At 34.4% G+C, this 24101-nt stretch overlaps 1 protein-coding gene across 22 annotated transcripts in view; it reads left to right on the forward strand.

The window, feature by feature from the left end:
* QKI (QKI, KH domain containing RNA binding) overlaps positions 1-24101 on the forward strand; it is a 182524-nt gene that overhangs the window by 30650 nt on the left and 127773 nt on the right. For 10 of the 22 annotated variants that reach the window (XR_008915881.1, XR_008915882.1, XR_008915883.1 and 7 more), the window contains exon 2: positions 7679-7705. The exons of the other annotated variants lie outside the window; for them this stretch is intronic. Coding sequence is in view for 7 of the 10 variants with exons in the window: in XM_056814371.1 (XP_056670349.1) it covers positions 7679-7705 (27 nt within the window). In the remaining 3 variants the exon portion in view is untranslated. The remainder of the gene's footprint in view (positions 1-7678; positions 7706-24101) is intronic. 22 annotated transcript variants of the gene reach the window in all.

The raw sequence follows: 24101 nt of genomic DNA on the forward strand, positions 1-24101 counted from the left end.
AGGCATGTGTTGTAGACCTGTAGTTGGGATAGGACCCTTGAGGGCCCGTGGTGTTAACTGTAAAGGTTTTAATGGATTCATATGTATACCAAACATTGTCATTTTGATCTTGTGACTTCAGGAAAATAAGAAGTGTGACTGGGTATGTTGAATTGTGAACTTAAGAGAACAAATGGTATACTGGAAAAATTCCTGGACTTGAATCAGGAAATATATAACTTGGGTTTGAATACTGCCCTTAGTATTTATGACTTTGTAAATTTGATCAAGTTAATTAAACTCTGCCTCATTTTCTTTTGGGGGAAAAAAACTTTTTAAAAATTCTGAACTTAACCACCAATAAAGGAATGTTTCCATATGAAAAACAGACCATAAAAAGATAATTGTGGGATGAAACAGTGAATCTGTGCCATTTCACTTGGTCCTTTCTTTTAAATATATATAAAATACAACACATTACTTTCATAGCTGTCCTGCTTGATTATACCTCTTTCTGAGCTTCCTTCTTTTCTCCTTTCTGCATTTAAAGATGTTTGAAAATATTCTTTGTTTTTATTTCTTTTCTTTTTGTACTATCAATAGCTTCCCTCTCCCATTAAAAAAAAAACAAAAAGAAAAACTGCAAAATAAATACCAAATGACTATATATGATAATATGTTTCTGCACCCTAGGTTTGTGCCTCTCTTTAGTATATGACTATCTTGATTCAATAGGTCATCTAGGGTTATGGTTGGTCATTTTTCTGATTTACAGTTCTTAAATCTTTTATAATTTTGGGCTTTTATCATAGTATTCCAGGACTATTAGAATAGTTTGCTAGGATGGTTTCCCTGCCTCAGATTTCTACTCAGTTTAGTTTATCTTCCAATCAATTGTCAAATTGATCTTTGCAAAGTACAGGTCTGACCATGACATTCCCCTTCCATATCCCCAATTCAGTAAACTCCAGTATTTCCATATATCCTGGGGAATGATTATTGTTCAGAATTCCTCATAACCTGATCTAATCCTAACCTGCCATGTACTTTGTGATCCAGTGACACTGGCCTTGTTATTTACTCAAGATACTTCATCTTCTAACTCTTCACATTTTCTGTAGGTACCTCCCAAACCTGGAATTCTCTTTCATTTTGCCTTTGGGCTTTCTAGGATTCCTTGAAGTACCAGCTAAATTCCTATCTTAAGTAAGAAGCTTTTTTTTTTTTAATTCCTCTTTAATGCTAGTGTCTTTCCTCTGCTGTTCATTGTCAACTTTTCCTGTGTATATCTTGTTTGTACATATAGTGTGTGTTGCTGTCTTTTCTCTTTTAGACTTTGAACCCCATCATCATCATAGTGAACATATACATAGCTCTTTTAAGATTTCCAAAGTCCTTTGCAAAATATTATCTCATTTATCCTTTATGGAAAAAATATTAATGTGGCTTGGACTTCAGCTTCTGCTTAATCTCTTTAGTCTTTACTTATCTTCATGTAGCTTGTTTTCTTTGTCCTTGAAAAAACTGATTTAGCCTGGGGTTCTACAATCTTGAATTCATAAAGAAGGTTAGGGTTTAGAGCTTGGAACTGGTAATAGGAAATATCTAGATAGTTCTGATTGGATCAGATTATAAAAGACTAAGTAGGAATTGCAGTAGTTAATCTTTTTAACAAAGATTTCTTTAGATCCTAGAGTTGAAAGCAGAGGACCTTAGTTTTCCTAATCTCTTCTCAGAAAGTTGGACTTGAAGGGTCCCTTCTGGTTCTACATTCTTAACCTTAAGGCACCAAACATTTATTAAACTCTTGCTTTGTGCTAAAGCTTATGTTCTGAGGATAACAAAAATAAAAATAAAAACAAACACAAACCAAACCATAACAAAAATAAAAATAAAAATAAAAACAAACACAAACACAAACCAAATCAACAAAGTCCCTTCTCTTAAGGAGCTCTCAGTCTAATGGGAGAGACAACACACAAATAACTATGTTCAATCAAGATATAGGATTATTGGAGTTAATTATGAGGGAATGTACTAGCATTAAGGAATATTGGGAAAGGCTTCTTTTAGGAGGTGGAATTTTAGTTGATAGTTGAAGGAAGCCAAGTGTGAGTGTGAATTGAGAAGGGAATTCTAGGTATGGAGGACAGTCATTGAAAATGAAGGCAGTGAGGAGATGGAATATCTTGTTTAAGAAACAAGAGGGCCAGTATATCTCGGAATATTCTTTTAAGGAGTAAGGTTAAAAAAGACTGAAGAAGGTAGCTTAGGTTATGAAGAACTTTAAACAACAAATAGAATTTATATTTACTCTTAAAGGCAATAGATTTGTAGTTTCCTAAATAATCCCAGGAGATGCTTTTATACTACTTGAAATCTCATCTGCAAAAATTTTTCTTATGTGAGGTATGAGAATGTACCTTATCTAAAGCCCAGTCATATTTTGTAATAAATAAAATTTCAATAAATTTAAGCAAAATATTTACCTTTCTGTTTTTATCTTGTGGAGTCTCATTCAAGAGCTGACCATAGGATCTGGGTTCACGATCCACATATTGACTTTTTAACAAAACAAAACTTGCCTCCAGGCTGTCCTCTTAACATTATGAAGTCAATAGTTGCAGATATGCTTTGTTAGCAGCATTTCATTCACCAAGATACCCATGAAATCACAGGTCCATATAAAAAAAAAAAGTTACTGTTTAGTTTATATCACTCTCCTATTTAGTTGCCCTTTTTTGTTGCTTTAAACAAAAAAGGATATGAGATCAATTTGACTTGATTTTATTCATTGTAAATTGCTGCTAGTTCCTTGTTTCATTTTTCTAGATGCTTAGAAGCCATTTGTTTAGTCTTACTTTTAGGTTGCCTATTTTACAAAATCTATTTTTCTTCTCTTGGAGTACCAGAAGAATAATTTTCTACTTTGTCTATTAATGCTTATCCAGTCCTGTGATTTCTTAAGAGATGCTGACTTCTCATCTTCCTTCCAAATTCTGAGGATTCCAAAGTCTGAGGATTTGAACTTTTAAAAACCATCTAGGGCTTTACCTGTCTAGGACTTTGATGATTTCATAATTATGCTTGTAATTTTGAGTTCTAGTATATTTGACTTGGAATGTGAGCTATCTGACCTTAGTCTTGAACAGTACCTTATATGTTTCTTTTTGATAAACAGAAGTATAAACATTTGTGAGAAAGTTATGTTAGATGACTTTTTAACTACTCTGAACTTTTTCATAAAAAATTTTTTTTTTGGTCTAAATATTCCTTTCACTGATGAAACTAGGTAGTTCTTTTATGTAGTAAGCTGTCATTAAGCAGTTTGGTGATTAGCCTCTAGCTCCAGGCCTACAATAAGGAAAACCTGAGTTCAGATATGGCCTGTGATATTTAATAGCAATGTGACCCTGGGCAAATCCCTTAACCCCTTGTTTATTTCAGTACCTCATCTATAAAATGGAGACAATAATAGCACCTACTTCCCAGTGTTATTATGAGGATCACATGATGGAATATTTGTAAAAGGCTTAGGAGAATGTCATATTCTATGTTAAGTATTAGTTATTACTAATAAACTTGTCCAGTCCAGAAAGCAAAAATAAAATCCATTTCTGGGCTCAGCTGGGTTTTTGCCAGATGATGTAAATTTTCCAGAGAAGTGCTACTTAACATATTCTATAGACCATTTAACATTTCTTGGGTACTAGTCCATCTGATATCTCTCTCATAGTACATGAGCAATTCATTTCTTTTTTCTGATTATTCCATCTGACCATTTTTTATATTAAAGAATCATTTTTCTTTCTTTTCTTTAAATAGAAGCCCGTCCTTTTTTGTAAAACACTCTAGTATAGACCTATCCTATGTTTCTCCATTACCGTTTTGGTTAACTGCAGTTTCTTATAAATATATAAATTGCCATTTTTCATTTTTTATGTCTTAGTATTGATATTAAAAAAGAAAGATTTTTTGTGCCATGTAGCAGGTGGGGGGGGGGGTTGGGGGTTGGGGGTTGGGAGTTGGGAGTGGTGTTTGTTGAAAGGGATGTACAAGAAAACTTCTTTCAGTTTCTGCATACCTCTGATTCCTTCAGTTTTGGACCTGGTACCCTTTCCTGTATTTTTGTAAAGGTTTAGTTATTATGTTACTTTTGTGGAAAAGATGGAGAGATTTGAGATCATAGTTCACTTAGACGGGTCTTAGAACTGGTGGAATGACCAAGTTCAAAGAATAGTTATTAATGGTCTTACGTCATTTTGGCCAGAAGGGCATTTATTGATTGCCCCGGGGAATCTATGCTATTTAAAAAAAAATTTAAGCAGTGACTTCTGGATAAAGTTATAGATAGCATATTTAGCTCTTTTTCATATGACACAAGGTTTGGAGGAATTGATAACTGTAAGGGGATAGAAAAAAGAGCCAAAAAGATCTTTGTTGAAAGACTAGGATTTTGGAGCAAACCTAAGATGAAGAAATTCAATAGGATAGATGGTTAAAAAATTATCAGTTTTCACATGTTTAGCTTGGTGAGAAAGATGGGAAATGGCATTTCATTTGGGACAGAGGTAGATGCTGTAGGATTGACGATATAGGAGAGATATATTGCTTTAATTTTGCTCTTGCAGTACAGTTGGATATGAGTGGAATTGTATGTAGTTAGAGGTCAGATTATGGGCTCTCTTGGTATAGGGAATAATAATTGACTTTCTCCTGTAAGATAATGGAGAACCTTTAAATCTTTGTGCAGGCCCTTAGTGCAACTAATTAAAAGGTTTATTATGAGGCTCAAATGAGATCATGGTATATGTAAAGTGCTTTGTATGAAGTCTTATAGAATTTTAGTTGTTAATCTGAAAATAGTTTTTATTATGATTAATCAGAGGGGTATGTGTAGGATGATTTGGGAATGAAAAAGTTGTACAAGGTTATCTTAAAGTTTTTTGGTTTTTTTTTTTAAGTAGTTCAGCTGAGTTTCAAGACTGAATTTTTGTAGCATGTGAAGAAATAATTGTTTTAAGTTTACAAAACTTAATGAACATTTTCTAATTTTCTCACCACAGCAACCATGGAAAAAAGTACTATAGGCATTTTTCTCTATATTTTATTGATGTGGGAATTGTCCCTCTGAGAGATTAAGTGACTTGCCATATAATTTGGAATTACTGAAAACAGGATTGCAGACCTGCACCTAACTCCTGAGTCTAGCACTGTTTCCACTATACTACTTTATATAACATTTATTACAAAGGAAGAATAAAAGACTTGATCACCAGAATTAAGTTTCTTAAAGGGTGATAAGTTAGAAAAGCCAAATTGGAAGGTATTAAAGAATGCAAATGGATAATAAGGAAATGAAGAAGTAGGGATAGACCAAACTAAAGGAAAGTAGAGAGACTATATATATGTTCATTAATGAAATAAAGATGCATGAGAGAGGAAGCTATTCTTCAATGAGGAAGAAACTGGTTTGTTTATGTCTACCAGTACCCAAACCCCCTCTACCACTCCCCATATGTAAACTTGCAGAAAGTTGGAAGGTAAATGGTAAAAATTCAATTTTGTAAATATTAAGAACCTTCTAAGGTTCAAAACAAACTCTAGGGGCTTGCTTTGTAGATAAGGATAGAACCAAAAGACCAAAACTGCCAACTGTGTTATGGACAATGATTATACTATGACTATGATTTAGCCTATCCAAGAAAATTAATGAAGAGAGGTAGGTACAATGGTGGAATACACTTCTAGACCTCAAATTATATTAGGAAGCCACAATCAAAACCATCTGGTATCAATTAAAAAAAATAGAAAAGCAGATCAAATGTCTAAATAACCTAACATTTAATGAATGCGAAACCGAGGGAACTACCTTTTTGATAAAACTTCTGGAAAACTGGAATGCAACAGAAATTAGGATTACATCAATACCTCACACTATGTTCCACATACATTCTAAATAGATATGTGGATAAAAGATCATACAATGACAATACTAGAAGAGAAGCAGATAATATACTTCACAACTCTGGATAGGAGATGTATTCTTAATCAAACACCAAGAAGGCAATTATAGAAAACAAAATAGATGCCTTTAATTATACATAAAACTAAAAAATTTCCTCACAAACAAAATTAATGTATCTAGGATAAAAAGTGTTGAATAGGATAAGTTTGGGTATTCAAGATTTATACACAATTAATATATGCCCCATAAAGCCATTCTTTAATAGATAATGTGGTGAAAGAATTTCAACAGTTCTCTAAAAGAATTTGTAAACCTTAAAATTTCTTAGACTTATGAATGTTGGAAATTTCCTACTTATAGTAAGAACTCTATTGGAATGTGAAACTCCTTGGCATGGGAGGATCCTTCTCCTCCCTATTTAAGACTACTTTAGGACAGAAACCTTTTGCTAAACAATGGAAAGGGCTTTGACCTATGCTTAAGCATAGAACAGGAAGTTCTTTGAGTCATGATTGATTTTAGAATTGATACAATAGAGATACTTGGAATGACAGAACCAGGTCTTGGAACTTATAATCTCCACCCTACCCAGAGTAACAGGATTTAGGAAGGGCTGCAGCAAAGATCAAGATTTAATTATTTGAGAATATGACCTTCAACAGACATGTGCAAAGCCACAGACCTCTGGGCAGTCCTGGGTTAAGCTAGAGCCACCATTGGCACAGGGGAGACATCGACAGTGATGATAGATGTGAGAACTGAGGGGAGGGGACTTAGATGGTTTCCTTAAAGATAGTGGGGTCTGAGGACAGCAGGGGAGGTTTTGCTCTGAGAAGTTTTGCTCTGAGAGGAGGAGGTTTTGCTCTGAAGTGGTGGTGGCTCTGAAGGAGGCTGGAGGTAGAGGCCTCTGAGACTGTTTCTCCATTTTGGTCATGTGAGTGATAGGGACTGATCTCTTTTCTTTGCCTCAGTCTTCCCATATTCCTAAATTTTAACTGTTACAAATTGCTGTCAATCATATGAAACAATGCTCCAAATCATTAAGAATTAGGAAAATCAAAAAGATTAAGCATTAACCTTATACTCTGCAAACTGACAAAGGTGATAAAAGATGGGATAATTTTTCACTAGTGTTGGAGGGATTTGGCTCTATGGATTTGGACAACCGTTTTAGAAGGTACTTTGGAATTATGCAAATAAATTGACTAAAATATCTATTCATTGCCTCAGAGATTCTATTGCTAAGCTTTTACTCTGAGAAAGTCCTAGAAAAACCAAACTGTTGCAACACCTTTTGGGATAACAAAGAATTGGAAACAAAGTAGATGCCAGTTTTAGGGGGAATGGATAAACTAATTGTGGGACATGAAAGAAACAAGACACCCTGAGGGAGAAACAGGAGACAGCCTGTGCCAGGCAAGTCAGAGACCATCACTAGCATCTTGGGGACTTAATCCTCTAAATGGTGACAGCCACTAGTAAACCTAGGGCTCTGATCCCAGAAGCCTTAGGGATAGCCATCATCCTGGGAAATACAGTCTTGAAACACCTACAGTTTCACAGCACATTTATAAAAGTCTTAGAAAAGAAAGTTCTTGTCACCAATCCTTTGGCATTGCCAGATGGTTCAACTTCAATAGGCAGTATGAATTTATGAATGAAAATTAAATTTGTCAATTTTATGCCTCTTCCCATTGATTTACTTTTTTTTTTATTTTTTGGCATTTTCAGCACTTGAGGGTGTATTTTTGACCTTAGGTAAGTGATATTCATCATTTTTAAGCCTTTTGTGTCTAAAATTTTTCTTGACCTAGAATAGCTGCTTGATCATGTGACACTTAGAAGTAGCTTCCAAGGTTTTGCTCTCTTTATCCCTTTGTCTAGATATTCACGATTATTCCAGTATTGCCACTTAACAATTTGTTAGGAAGGAGTTGCTTGAAAATTCCATTTGATATATAGTATATCTTAAAGAAACTTAAATTACTGAGGCTCTCACTTCCATCTTTTTTTTTAAAGCAACAAAGATTCGTTATCAAATTTATTTGGAATAAAAGAAATACTTATTTTTCTGCTGTTTGGGAGAAAGGGTGAAGTATAACTAAGAACACAGCAAATACTCAAAAAGGGCACATTGAATTGATTGTCCTGACCAGTGATTTTCATAATTTCTATAATGATTTATGATTTATCATTTTTAAAGTAGTTTTAAGTTTAATAAGTTTCTTCATTATGTCTTCCCTGGTATATTTACAAAAATTATCTGTTTTTCTTGAAAGTTTTGCTTCTCATCAGAAAGGTAAAGTCAGGTGAAAGTATTCTATAAACATAATTGTATACTTCATCTTTTTTTTTCCCATTGAAGCTTTTCCCAGATGGTTGATATCAAACTATAAAATAAATCATGCTCCTTCAAAACAATAATGAAAAAGGAGAGCTCAATCTCTGTCAATGATCGTTTTAAGTTTTTTGTTGAAATATGGAAACCTGCAATAAAGTAATTACTGAAATCTATGTTTTGGCAGTGGAGGCAGTATTACTAATCGTTGTCTTTTTGTTGTTTCATTGGGCTTGTAAAGCAATTAATAATGTGTTTTGGCTTTATCCTAAAATTTCAACTGAAAGATGCTTCTTGTATAAAATTTAGTTTCTTTTAAGGTACATAGATTGTTAGGCGATTCTTCCATGAATGATAGGTCTCTGTATCAGGCTGGAGAAGCTAATGTCTGAATGAATGTGGTGGTTGCTTTAGAACGAAACTGCTGTTAGCAGTGAAAAATGCCTTCCTTACAATTCTTGTGCAGTAGGCCATGGAGTGCAACACATTTTTATAATAAAGGTGATGAATTTAATCGCAAACTGGCAGCCAAATGGAAATTGCAGACCTTGATACTGGGAGAAAATTGCCTATAAAGCAACTCTTGAGAGAGCAGGCTTTAAATTTATCCACCCATTTCGACATTGAGGAGAACATAGGAATCACAGGGTATTTTGCTTGGCCTGCTTAGTTCAGATGAATGACACTTCACTCTTCTTTTATTTAAGAAGTGGAAATAGAGATAAGATAGTTGCTTTAAAAATGACCTTGTTACTTAAGTTCTACTCATAAAACCTTTAAAAAATTCATTCTCATATTTTATTGAATTTCTAAGAGTTACTTGTACCTTTTTCTACAACATGACAGAATATGCATGGGAAGCTACAATCTATTCCCTTACTTTTCTCATTTCTAGTGTGGCTCACAGCCTTGATGCAGTTTGAGTGAGGGACAAAGCTTTGAAAGGTGGGAGGTACAAATGATGTGATAAGTAAACTTGTAAAATGATTTAGTTTGTAACAGCTGTAAGGAGACACATTATATAAGTAATAAAAGATTACTTTGAAAGTCTGATAGATTTTTGTGCCTTTAAAAAGAATGTTAATATTAACTAATTATTGATTGAGGAAATAACTTCACATTAAGAGTTAGAGGTGCCTATTTGGGGTATCTGGATTTATTTTGAACTTTTAGATTTTTATATAGTGTATCATTTCTTAGAAATATTATCAAAGCCCATTATTTTGACCCTGGATTTTTTTTTAGTTATGACCAATAGGGGCCTCTGTTTCATAATCTTTAAAATGAGAGGGTTGGATTGTATGGCTTATATACGGTTACTTGTATGCTATGACCTTGAGAAACTTAACTTACTTAAGTTACTGGGTCTTAAATGAGACTTGGGCTCAGAGACTTTTTTAGGGACAACCAAAATCATTAGGCCCATAAGCATTAATTGGGATAGTCAATATAACTACAGCATTGCCCTAGTGGGAATTTGATTCGATCTTCTGCCATTTAATTGAGCAGAAATACCTTTCTATAGATCTTGTGAAACAAATAATAGGAACAGTGATCATAGCTATTTGGATGTAAAGGGCTTGAAGTCAGTTCAAAGGACTGATGTAATTACTATATCAAAATGATTACTTGGAGTTCTCTTGACATAGGTGCACCTTTAGCTGTGCATTGAGTGATCTTGTTAACTGTGCTGTCCCAGCACAAAGTGGAATATCTTCCACTATGGTGTTTTTGTTACTATTATTATTTTTAATTATGGGATACCCAGCACTTAGTGCCTGGCATGTAGTTGGTACTTCATAAATGCTTGTTGAATGACTGACTAGCATTCTATAGAACAATTGTTTATTTTGTTCTGTCTTAGAAATTAGAAGATTCAACTGACAGAAATTTACACAAACAATACATAATCCGCCTCCATAATGGTTAATATACTTAGTGGGATAGCTGTTAAAACAGTTAAATTGGCTATTTTACATTCACATTGAATCCCAACTGTCTGAACTCACAAAATTAGATCACCTGGTCATTGAGGGCATGGCATTGGCTTTTCTTTAGATCTAGGTGTAGGATCCTCTGGATGTTAGCTTTCTTTTCTTTGTTTTCTGTGTATTTATAGAAATAACCTCTCACTATTTCTAGTGCTTAATCTGGATCTCGAACTCTGGGCTGAGGACCTTTAACATGCTATTTCTTGGGATTATCTGAGACCAACAAATGTTTTATACTTAGATTTGAACAGACTAGTGCATGTTCCTGTTGTCATATGCTTGTAGCCACTTTTGCATAGCAGGTAGGAATGGGAAAGTCATCCTAGTACCTTGGTTGGGATATCCAAGGGAAAATGAGTCTGAATGAGGAGAGAAGCAGAGACAGTATATATAAACTACGTTCGGAATATTAAAACATTATCTAAACAGGAGTAGTAGTGGTAGTTGTAGTTGTTGTGGCTTAGAGTGATCTCCTTTCAGATTTGGGTATATTACATACCTCTGATCCAGGGAAATAGAATAATTTGGAGTTGCTATGTCATCTCAGCAAGAGCATTAGTTAAATCTTAGCTATATCAGAAATGGTCAGTTTACTTCTACCCACCTCTAAATCAAATTCTAATCATAATTTGAATTGCACAGATGCCCCATTTCTCATCTTTCTTTTTCTTCTGCTTTTCCTTCTCTTTCTATTCCATTTTTGATTGAAGTTTTTTCCTCTGTTTTTGCCTTTTTACATTTTTTTTTTTACATTTTGAAAGGTAGATTTTAATATTGTGGGTGATTGTGTGAGTGAGAGAGACACACATACTGTCCCTTGTTGGACAAAAAAAGGAACAAAGATCAGGTGAAAACACCAGTAAACCATGGCTTTGAAAGTAAAGTCAGATTTTTTTTTATTATATACTTAAAAAGCAAGCTGTTCATAACAGACTTGATCCTTAAAGTAAAATCCTCTGTTTCTATTCTACTTTGTATCTGGAAGTTTTTGTACAAGGATCTTATTCTCTTTTTCTTTTAGTAACCCCATTACTGTTCTCCCCCTTTCCCAACTCTCCTTTGATACCCCCGTCCTCCAAGTGCACCCCCCCCCAAAAAAAACCCCTAAAAGCAAAAAACAAAACAGTTGTATCTGGAATATACAGTGAAACAAAACAAATACTCACATTTATTGGCTATGCCCAAGAATGTGCCTTATTTTTTACACCTTGAATTCATCACTTTCTGGAGGTGGGCAATATGTTTTAATTATTTCTGGAATTGTGGATGGTCATTGCTAACTTTTCAATTTTTCTTTTGAGTATTGTTACTATTGTATAAATTGTTCTTCTGAATTGTCTTCCTTGACTTTGATGCATTAGTTCTTTTTTTTTTTTAACCCTTACCTTCTGCCTGTGTGTTGATTTCAAGGCAGAAGAGTGGTAAGGGCTAGGCAATGGGGGGGTGAAGGTGGGGTTGGTGGTTAAGCGACTTGCCCAGGGTCACACAGCTGGGAAGTGTCTGAGGTCATATTTGAACCTAGGACCTCCCATCTCAAGACCTGACTCAATCCACTGAGCTACCCAGCTGCCCCCTTCTGCATTAGTTCTTAAAAGGATTCCTAGATTTCTTTTGAAACTGTCTTTTTCATTCCGATCAGGTATGATAGGCAGCCTCTTAAGAGTTTTTTGCCTTAACAAAGAGCTTCTATAAATATTTTTGCACATATGGGTTTTTCCCCACTTTCTTTGATTTTTGCTGGGAGGGATGCAGGGTTTGTAATGGTATTGTTGGATCAAAGGTTATATACACAGTTGGGATTTAGGGGGCATAATTCTAAATTGCTTTCTAAAATTACTTCTCCAGCAGTAAGGTATCTGTGCCTGTTTACACATAGCTCCTCTAATGTAGTTTTCCTTTATTAGTATATTCCTTGCTAATTTGAGAATTGCTTTAATTTACATTTCTCTGTTGGTAATTTGGAAGCATTTTTAATTTGGTTAATAGCTTGAATTCCTTTAAAAACCCTTTATTCAAAACTTTTGATGGGGGTGGGGAGGGTTTGGTTGCTGATTGTCTTTCTAATTTTGGTTGACTCCTAATGAAAAACTTTGTGAAAAACTTTTTAGATTTTCTGTAATCTGCCTTTTGAATTTTATTTTCTGTGATGTTGTCCTTTGTATGGTTATGAACTTTCCCTTATCCATAGGTTTGAAATGTATTTTCTTCCTTGCTCCTTTATGAAAGAATCTCTTATGTCATAGAATAAATTTTACTATATGGTGTTAAGTTGATGGTTTAAAAACAATTTTGGTTTTCTAGTTTTCCTCTCCAAAATTGAGGATGTTTTCCTTTTTATCAATTATTATGTTTATAATGGTTTCTGAATTGGGAAGGAAATAAACATTTACTTAAATTTACAGTTATATCTATTATATGCTAGATACAGTACTAAATACTTTACAAATATTTTTAAATATTGATTTTATTTATTGTTAAAATCGAGTTCTAAGCTTTCTCCCCCTTTCTCCTAACCCTACACTAGAGGCCAACATTTGACACAATTATATGTGAAACCACATAATATACTTCTATAATATCGTGTTGTTATTTTTTTTTCTGGAGGTGAATAGCATCTTCCTTCATAGGTCCTTTGTAGCTGATTTGAATATTCATATTACTCAGAATAACTTAGTTATTCTCAGTTAATGTTTGAACATTATTATGTATACATGTTCTCCTGATTGTTCCTTTCACTTTTTTCATACATGTCTTTCCATGTTTTTCTAAAATCTTTCTGCTCATCAGTTCTTTCAACAAATGAGCATTCCTTCTCAATTGTTGCCACACCATATTCAGCCATTCCCAAGTTGATGGGCATCCCCCCTCAATTTCCAGTTCTTTGCTAACCCTAGGAGAGCTGCTATAAATATTTTAGAGCATACAGGTTCTTTTCCTTTTCCCCTGATCCATGTTGGAAACAGACCTAATAGTGGTATTGCTAAGTCAGAGAGTATATACAGTTTTATAACTATTTGGGCTTTAATTCCAGATTGCTCTCAAATGATTGGATCATTTCATAGTTCCATCAACAGTGTATTGGTTTCCCAATTTTGAATATTTTTTATATGACATATCTTCGATATCTGCCTGTGTCAATCTATCAATAAATCTTTGATTTCATCTACCAAAAACTGTCTTGATATCCTTTGACATTTTATCATTTGGGTAATGACAGCCATAAATTTGTTTCAGTTGTTTATAGATTTGAGATATGAGGCCTTTATCATAGAAACTTTCTATAAAATTTCCCCCCTAATTTTCTGCTTTTCTTCTAATTTTGGCTACATTGGTTTAATTTAATACAATCAAAATCATGCATTTTATGTCTCACAATGCCTTCTCTTATTTACAAATTGTTCTCCTATCCATAAATCTGATAGGCAACAAGCTGCATGCTATTATTTACTTATGATATGTCCCCTTATATCTAGAGTATGTGTCCATTTTGACCATATCTTGGTACATGGTATAAAATACTGATCTATATTCTGAGACTTACTTGGCAGTGTGCCCAACAATCTTTTTTTAACCAGTTAGAATTTTATCCCCAAAACTTCAATCTTTACATTTATCAAACATAATCATTTACTACTGTGTTTGGTATACCTGCTCTATTCCACTTATATACCATTCTATTTCTTAGCCAATATGAGATAGTTGTGATAATTACCATCTTAAAACTGGTTGGTATTGCTAGACCTCCTTCTTTTATATTTCAAAATCCCCTCCCCCTCCATTAATTACTTCAAAATACTTGACCTTTTGTTCAAATTAATTTAAATAGGATGTCAATTGGCTAGGCCCACTCATGAGCAATTAATATTTCTCTAATTATTTACATTTGACTGTATATGGAAAGTGTTTTATAATTATGTCCATGTTCTTGAGTTTGTCTTAGCAAGTGTTCTTCCAGGTATCATATTGTCCAGAGCTATTTTAAATGAAATATCTCTAACTATATCATCTTGCTAATGATGTATGTGGCTTTATTTTATATCCTACTTTGCTAAGATTATTATTTTGTCTAGCTTTTTAGTGCAATCTTTTAAGATTTTGTAAGTATACATAACATCATATTTTATACAAAGAGAAAGATTGCCTTCTTGCCTAATGATTCCTTCAATTTCTTTTTTCACCTTATTCCTATTCCTAGCAATATTTAACTATTAAATAAAAGGGGTGATACTGAATACCCTTGTTCCACTCCTGATCTTATTGGGAAGGCTTCTAGCTTATCCTCCATCACAGATAATAATGATGACTTTATATTGATGCTTCTAATCATTTTAAGGAAAAATCCATATATCCCTTTTCTTTAAAATATTTTAATGGAGATTAGTGTTGTATTTTGTCAAAAGATTTTTCTGCATCTAATCATGAATTTTTATTACTTTTGTTATTGATGTAATAATCAATTATTGTATTCCTGGTATAAATCCCACTTGGTCATAATACTTTACATCAGAATCAATACTATGCATTGGTTCCAAGGCAAATTAGTGATAAGGCATAGACAATGGAGGTTAAGTGACTTGCCCAGGGACACATACATACATGCATACTCTCTGAAGTTAGATTTGAACCCAGAGCCTCCTATCTGTTTAGATTAAAATATGAGTCTGTCCATAGACTTAATGGTTTTATTATGATTTATTGATAGACAGGCTAAGGAAAGGAAGATCTGAGAGAGAGAGAAACACACAGACAGGCAGAAACTAATCAAGCTTCCCTATTTGGCTGCTCATTAGGCAGCAGCTACTGCCAGCACCCACATGGAAGTAAAAACAGCTGGCCTGCTTCCTCATTCACCATTGATATACTACAGCCCCCCTACTGGCATTGGCTGATGTCAGGGCATCTGGCTTACACTAACAACAACTGTTTAGATTGTGGTGGCTGCCAGGAAGATGGGTGGAGCTATTTTTCCTTACATATATTTCCTCATATAGCCTTGGCTCTCAATCCACTGAGCTATCATATTTGCCCCCTAACTTGCTCATTATTTAAGATTAAGTTTAGGCTCTAGTTAATCTGTTTTCCATGATCCTTAATTAAAATACTACTAAAAAGTAATTTTCATTTTGTTATCTCAAAAGGATGCATTTAATATTTCTGTTTTTCTATATTTAACAATAAAGTTTTTATTCCCTAATATATGATTGGTTTTTGTAAAGGGTGCCCAATACCTCTGAAAAAATGACATATTCCTTTTTATTGCCGTTTAGTTCTCTTCAGATGTCTTCCATCTAGTTTATCTAAGATTCTATTCATCTTCCTGACTTATTTATTTTTTGGTTAGATTTATCCAGTTCTGAGAGGGAAAGGTTGAAATTCCCCACTTAATAAGTCATTTACCTTTTCCTTTAAAAATTGGATGCTATAACATTTTGTGTATGAATGTTTTATATGAATATCACTTCATTATCTTTGGTACATTTTAACATAATGCAGTTTCCCTGCTTAATCTCTTTTAATTAAATTTATTTTTGTTTTAACTTTGTCTCATGATTGCTACCTCAGAGCTCCCCCTCCTTTTTTTGCCCAATCATACCTTTGCCCAATTTCTCTTCAATCTGTCTCTAATTTGATTTTTAAAGTCTTTTTTTAAGCTCTTCCAAGAACACTTATAATTAGCTATTTTGATTTCATTGTCTTCTAAGTGAATCTAATCTCTATCACCATGATCTGGTTCTTCTCTATTTGTTGCCTTTTTTAAAAACAAACACAAAAACCTAATTTCTTGGCTTTTAATGTTGGACTCTACTAGCGGTGGGAGAAGGGATGATGTCTTAGGCTTTAGGTTTTTTAATGCTGTTGTTTTCTGAACTCTGTCTGGAGGTCTTTGAGCTTTTAATTCTTTCAGTATTCTGTGATCCAAAGGGCAGTTATATTCATTTCTCCTTTGGCTTATGCCTAGGTCTTTGAGCGATCCTCCTTCCTGGAAGAGAAACGAATGCTTCTACAGACTACAACTAGACTACAACCTATACTTCTCTGGGACTATACTCACTGTTGCATCGTTAACCACAGCCACCCTAGGACTTGATTTGATCACTATGCCAGTGCTTGCATCCAGTGCCAGTGGATGCCTCCAGCAATTTTTCACTGATCATCCATTTAACTCTCACACTTTCCTGTGGTGAAAATTCCTTAATCTGTGGCAGCTCTGGGCACTATCTACACAGCTGTCCCTAGGGCTTGCTATTTGTTGATTATGTGATATCTGCCAGACAGTATCTGCATTTTGTTTTGGCTAGATCTCCACATTGGGAGTTCAAATATTCCCTAATGTCCCCCCAAGCTATTTTAAAGTTAATGACTTCTTTATTCCAACTTGTCCAAAATTATTTTCACCTCTCTAAAATTCACTTTTGAGATGTAAAGTAATGGGGGGGGGGTAGAGAGTCAGGTGATTTCCTGCCTTATTCCACTATCTTCATATATTTTCTGACTTGATTATATTTCATTGAGTAACTTTTTTTAAAAGTCTATATTGAGTAATTTTAATGATTACTTCTTTCTAGAAGAGTTTTATAGCTGACCCTTGTAGGCCCTCTTCTCATTTTCCCCATTATTTCTGAGTATCTTGATCTTTTGTTCCTTTCGATGAATTTTTCAATTAATTTGTCTAGTATTTTAAAGTAATCCTTTGATAGAGAGATTGGCATCTCTTTGGAAAAATAAATTTAGGTAATTTTCAATATCTCTTCACTTAATAAATAATAAATTCTATAGTATTTTTTAGTTGTATTCTTATAGTTGCAGTGTATATCTTGGTAGATGGACTATACTTATGTTACACATTTTATTTTGAATAGTATTTCTCTATTTCTTGCTGTTATCTGAGCCCCAGCAACTGACTTCTATCTTTCCTATTATTTCTGAATTTTAGAGTGCTGGCAGATTTTAGTCCCTCCTACCCCACCATCTAGATTCAGAGTGCTAAGAATTCAGGCCTGATTTGAGTTTCTTAGACTGAATAGAGGTCTGGGACCTAGTTAGAACAGTAAGAGTAATTCCCATTTGTTGTCATCCCCAGTCTCTGTCCGAGTACTCTGAGCTTTTTGCCTTCTAATGAAGAGTACTGGGGATTAATGCTCAGAATCATGTTGGTGAAGATGTGCCAAAGGAGGCTTCTCTGTTGCCCCTCTCCACTGCACCTGAAGACAATTTTCACATGCCTCACACCTCTGCCCAGCAACCAAATGTGAGCACTTATTCCCTCTGCTGTCTAGGGTAATGCTGGGGGTTTGTTTATAGGCGTCTTGAAGGCACAGTTTGGACATGTGATCTCTAAAAGGTTCACCAACACTCCTCTAGACAAGGCCAGAGTATTGCTTGTTTTCAGTTCTGGGTCTGAGAACCATGGCTACTTTGAGCAACACACTTTGGAGATGCCTTTAGCTTCCATGTACTCTTCTATCATCTCTGGTTAAATTGTTGGCTGGCATTTACTTGTGCTGGCTTTTCCTGTGAGGAGGAAAGGGGGCCTTTTTTTCAGTCTTGCTCTGAGTGAATATGCTTACCTTAGTTTCTCTTTGATCATTATTATGATATGATAGTATGGACATTCTGGAAAGCTGGGTTTGAAGAATGACATAAATTTGTTAAATATAAATTGTGGTTCACAAGAAGGAAGGATGACCTTCTTTGTAGTATAGCGATATGAATTCCCATGTAGCCTCTCTACTTGTTACCCAGAGATAGTAGTTTGATTTCTGAGCTATAAAATAGGATGAGTTTAATCTCTAAGGATCTTTTTACTAATAACATTTTGTGTGATACTGCTTACATTTTCTAAATCTAGTTTTGTTTTTCAGCAACTTGACAAAATTCCTTGTAAAGCAAACAAAATTTTTATGCACTAGGCCTTAAAGTGCAAATTTAATAAAAAATTAAAATAATATATTAGCCATGAAGATACTTTAATATGAAGCTATTACTTTGATATTTTTCTTGAATGCCTCTAAAATCTGGAGTATCTTTTTTGTGATATAAGAGAAACTAGTTCAGTTTATTTTATCTTTTAAAATTTTCTTAACTTTTTCACATTTAAATTATTTTTGGCATATAGGCTGTGATTATTATCATTTTTGTTTATCTAATTAATGTGGGGATATACAGATAAACCTGCCGTGAATCTCTATACATTAAGATTTCTCTCATTGAACTTAAATATAAACATGATTGGAAGAGAAATGTTAAAAATTGAATGAATTATTTTAGTGCTTTTAAAAAAAACAGACTTTTTAATAAGAATATCTCAAGCTCATGAAAATAACTATTTTCCTCAAAAGTAATTGACTCAAGTCAGCTAGATGGCTCCCTGGATAGAGTGCTAGGCCTGGAGATAGGAGGTCCTGGATTCAAATACGGCCTCAAGATACTTCTTAACTATGTGACCAGGGCAAGTCACTTAACCCCAATTGCCTAGCCTGTACTGCTCTTTTCACTTAGAACTGATATTTAAGGTAACGGTTTTTAAAAAAAGTAATTACACCTACTCTTCTGGTTAATGCTGAGCAAATTGTCTATTTGTAGGGTCTGTCCAGAATATTCTCTCTTATCTATATCAACTAATAGATTGAGCACTCTAGCTTTCTTTTATAATTGCTTATGGTAGTCTGTATAATAGGCATCCTTTAGCCTCTTTTTCTTGTGTATATGATTAGGCTGAACTATTTTTTGAGTGGTTATGGATCTGTTGTCCAGAGGACTCACCTTGTTTCTGGTTTTGATGAGATCAAGTCAGTCTAAGCAGGAGCATCTGGGGAAAAAGTTTCTTAACATAGGGTTGTATGAATTAAATATCTTGGAAACCATCAGATCCCAGAAGTCTTACATTTTGGGAGTCACAAAGACTTGTGTCTTAATTTGCCAGGCTGGGAGGCAAGATTTGGACAGGTCAGGTGATGTGACATATGGGGACTGAGGTGAAATTTTGGGACTAGTTGAAGGATTCTGGGGGAGGGTTTAGACTGAGGTTGAAAAGTCAGCTGGATGAAGCTTTCTGTCACTTTCTACCATTCCTTTGGGCTTGTGAAAGGAGTTCTCTCAGCCATTCTGTTGCTTATCTATGTAAGCCATTTCTGGCAAACTGCAAGGCAGGACCACATTGGCTGGGAATTTGGTCCCTTCCTGAACTCAAGCTCATGAATCCTAAAGGATTCAGTGGTTAGGTTTCACAGGGTCTCTGAGCCTAGATAGAAAAAGCAAATTACAATCTTCACTAACCTTTAACTGAAATATAACATTTCTTTCAATTACAGATATCAGTAACAAACCCCTATTCTGAAACGGAGTCCATAGGTTTTTATCAGATACCCCAAAGAGGGCCCTTAACACAGAAAGGTGAAGAACTTTTGAACTATATATATGGGATCTTTCTTCATCTTGGACCATCCCTTATTATAGTGATTATTAATGTACATCTCATTTGTTGTTAATAATTAAATTTCAGATTATCAAGTGCACTTATTTCATGATAACTTTCCAAGGACACTTGTTCTGATACATGTGAGAGACACCTTGTTGGAAGGGAGCTTTTGATCTACTGGATCTAGGTGTTTTTTGATGATTTGGTTTTTATCGACCATCAAGATTAGTATCATTCAGTTCATATGTGCATTTATTGGTTATTGTACAAGATTTTCATATCTGAGTACCACCAACTCAGTTAAAAGCTTTATAGATGGTCTAAAGTTATGATGCATCAGCACCCTTTCCCCTGTTCAGCTGTTTTCACAGGAGATTGATGGCTATACTATATTTCACTTTTAATAAGTTGCCAATTAATCCCATTGTTTTATAAAATTAAAAACACAAAAAACCTATTCTACTAATCAATGCTCTCTGCATTGAATTCAACAGATCAGTGAATATTTTTGGTGGGAACAATTGCTTAATTCTTTAACCTTTGCAAATTATGCTAGTTTTCTCTTGAATGATGACAGAATTGCCACTTGATTAGTCCAGGATATTAGACCTACACTGGGTTTTCCTGGGATGGTGTTCTGTTCACTAAGGACATAAAAAGGCATAGGTATGTGGGATCTGGGTTTTTTATTTTTTTATTTTTTATTTTTCCAAGCTTTGGGAAATTTTATTTAATTAATTAATTTAGAAAAAATTTCCATGGTTACAAGATTCATATTCTTTCCCTCCCTTTACCCCCACCCTCCCTCCCGTAGCTGACATCCAATTCCACTGGGTTTTACAAAATTTGTCATTGAACAAGATCTATTTCCATATTATTGATATTTGTACTAGGCGGTCATTTAGAGTCTACATCCCCAAACATGTCCCCATCAACCCATGTGATCAAGCAGTTGTTTTTCTTCTGTGTTTCTATTCCCACAGTTCTTCCTTTGAATGTGGATAGTGTTTTTTTCTCATATGACTCTCAGAATTGTCTTGGGTCATTACATTTCTGCTAGTAGAGAAGTCCATTACATTTGATTGCATCACAGTGTTATCAGTCTCTTTGTAAAATGTTCTCCTGGTTCTGCTCCTTTCACTCTGCATCAGTTCCTGGAAGTCAGTCTAGTTTGCATGGAATTCCTCCAGTTTATTTTGAGCACAATAGTATTCCATCACCAGTATATACCACAATTTGTTCAGCCATTCCCCAGAGGGCATCCCCTTTTTTTCCAATTTTTTTCCACCACAAAGAGCACAGCTATGAATATTTCTGTACAAATCTTTTTCCTTATTATCTGTTTTGCTATGGCTGGACCAGAGGGCAGGCATTCTTTTAAATCCCCTTGGGCATAGTTCTAAATTGCCATCCAGAGTGGTTGGATCAATTCACAACTCCACCAGCAATGCATTAATGTCCCAATTTTGCCATATCCACTCCAATAGTTGTTACTTTCCTTTGCTGTCATATTAGCCAATCTGCTAGGTGTGAGGTAGTACCTCAGAGTTGTTGCATTTCTCTGATTATAAGAGATTTAGAACACTTTTTCATATGCTTATTAATATTATCAATTGGGGAGTGGCTTGATTTTTTTTGTAAATTGATTTAGCTCCTTATAAATTAGAATAATTAGACTTTTGTCAGTGGTTTTTGTTAGGAAGATTTTTTTCCCAATTTGTTGCTTCCCTTCTAATTTTGATTACTTTGGTCGTTTATACAAAACCTTTTTAATTTGATGTAAACAAAATTATTTATTTTACATTTTGTAATTTTTTCCTTTCCCAAAGATCTGGCAAGTATACTATTCTGTGTTCACCTAACTTACTTAGAGTTTCCTTTATATTCTAGGCCAGTGGTTCTCAATCTTTCTAATGCTGTGACCCCGCAATACAGTTAATGTTTCAGTGACCCCAAACCAAAAAATTATTTTGGTGGCTACTTCAAAATAATTTTGCTACAGTTATGATTTGGAATGTAAATACCTGATGTGCATTATGTATTCTCATTGCTACAAATTGAGAGGTTGAGAACTGCTGTTCTAGGTATTCACCCATTCTGAGTTTATCTCGTAGGGTGTAGAGAAGTTGATCTAAAACTAATCTTTCTCATACTGTTTTCCAATTTTCCCAGCAGTTTTTGTCAGATAGTGGATTTTTCTCCCAAAAGCAGGGCTTTTGTCTTTTATCATAGACTGTCTTGCTGAGGTCACTTACCCCAAGTCTATTCTACTGATCTATCTTTTAGCCAGTACCATATTGTTTTGATGACCATTGCTTTATAGTACAGTTTAGATCTGGTACTGCTAGGCCACCTTCAGTCACTTTTTTTTTCATTATTTCCCTTGATATTCTTGATCTTTTGTTCTTCCAAATGAATTTTGTTAGTTTTTTCTAATTCAGTAAAAAAGTTTCTTGGTAGTTTGGTGGGTATGGCACTAAATAAGTAAATTAGTTTGGGTAGGATTGTCATTTTTATTATGTTAGCTCATCCTACCCATGAGCAATTAATGTTTTTCCAATTATTTAGCTCTAGTTTTAATTGTGTGGAAAATGTTTTGTAGTTGTTCATATAGTTCCTGTGTTTGTCTTAGCAGATAGATTCCTAAGTATTTTATATTGTATAGGGTGATTTGAAATGGAATTTCTCTAACTCTTGCTGCTGATATGTGTTGGAAATAAATAGAAATGCTGATGATTTGTGTGGGTTTATTTTGTATCCTGCAACTTTGCTAAAATTGTTGATTATTTTGACTAGCATTTCAGTTGATTCTCTAGGATTCTTTAAGTAGACCATCGTATCATCTGCAAAGAATGACAGTTTGGTCTCATCACCTATTTTAATACTTTCAATTTCTTTTTCTTTTCTAATTGCTACTGCTAGTGTTTCTAGTAAAATGTTAAATAATAGAGGTGATAATGGGCATCTGGATCTTTTAGATAGTTGACCCTCCCAAGACCACTCACATTGCTACTTTCTGTCTGCTCCCTTGATCAGAGAAGGGCATTTAGAGTTGGCAACTTTATCTACCCAAGCTAAGTGCTATGGTGTCCTTGAATATCCTTTTTATTTGTTCATGTAGATTCTAGGCAGCCTGTAGCATTAGCTATTCACTGTTTCTTACTCTACTCTGTTGTTTGAACAGATAGTCTGTGTGGCCCAACTTATTTGATTGCTTCTTTATGATGATTTCTAGATAATTTCTCTCCTTACCAAATGTCTCAATTCTTCTCTCTTCTGCAATGAACTTATTTCACCTTAACTTATTTTTATTTGCATAGATATCTTACTCCATTAGACTATACAGATCCTGAATTAAAATTGATGGTGCTCCTCATTTTATTGATGCTATTCGGCCTCTTTTTTGGGACCGATGCATAAACGCTAGACAAAGTTATATTCTCTGTATAGTTGTTTTTGGCACTCCAAGTATGACTTGTATTAAGTAACAGCTGTAACAATGTGCAAGTAGAATTTAATGAAGTTGAATTTTTTCTAGTTCTTGACAAATTGTAACAAAGAATTTATCTGCATAATAAGCATTTGGTTTTTTTAGTTGTTATTAAGAGAAATAGAATAAGAATAAGGAATATTTTATTTTTGCCAAATTGATTTTAAATAATATTTTAACAATGGTATTTTACAAAGACCTTTTCCATAAAAGGTTCTTTTCCCTACCACATTAAGTTTTGTTGTTTTTTTTTTTTGGCTTTAGCACAATGTATTACATATTTTCTGAAATCTTGGAGTCGATCAGGACTTGTGATTGCCATCATATAGAAAACTTCTATCTTTAGCACTTGAATTCTTAATTCCAGTGTTTTTTGTTTTTGTTTCATGCCAAACCAAGTTACTACTATCATTTATTTCCTTTGTTCATTCTTGAGCTCCTGAATATGGAGCTGGAGGAAATTAGAAACCATTCTGATGGGCCATTATATATTTATGATATCAGCCTAATTTGGGCCTGGAATGCAACAAGATAATTCCTTGACTCCTTCCTTTCTATCTTGCATAGTTGTTCAAAACTGCCTTTTTTTCCTCAGACCTCTCCTGTCAGCTTTCCCACATACTTTATCTCTCTCTTAGCCAAGGACTTTTAAGCCCAAAATTTACCTTGTCTCCTGGATCACTACTTCCTTTCTTACTCCTGCCCCTCTCCCCCGCCCACCTTTGTTGGTTCCAAAGCAGAAGTGATTTACCCAGGGTCACACAACTAGAAAGTATCTGATTTCAGATTTGAACCTAGGACCTCCCAAATATAGGCCTGGCTCACAAACCTTTGAGCCATCCAGCTACCCCCCTAGATCACATAATTCTTACAGTTTTTGCCTTTAGGCCCAGTAAAATATAAAGTGGGGGAAGTTC

The sequence above is a fragment of the Monodelphis domestica genome, chromosome 2 (assembly GCF_027887165.1).
Source record: "Monodelphis domestica isolate mMonDom1 chromosome 2, mMonDom1.pri, whole genome shotgun sequence".
Classification (NCBI taxonomy): Eukaryota; Metazoa; Chordata; class Mammalia; order Didelphimorphia; family Didelphidae; genus Monodelphis; species Monodelphis domestica.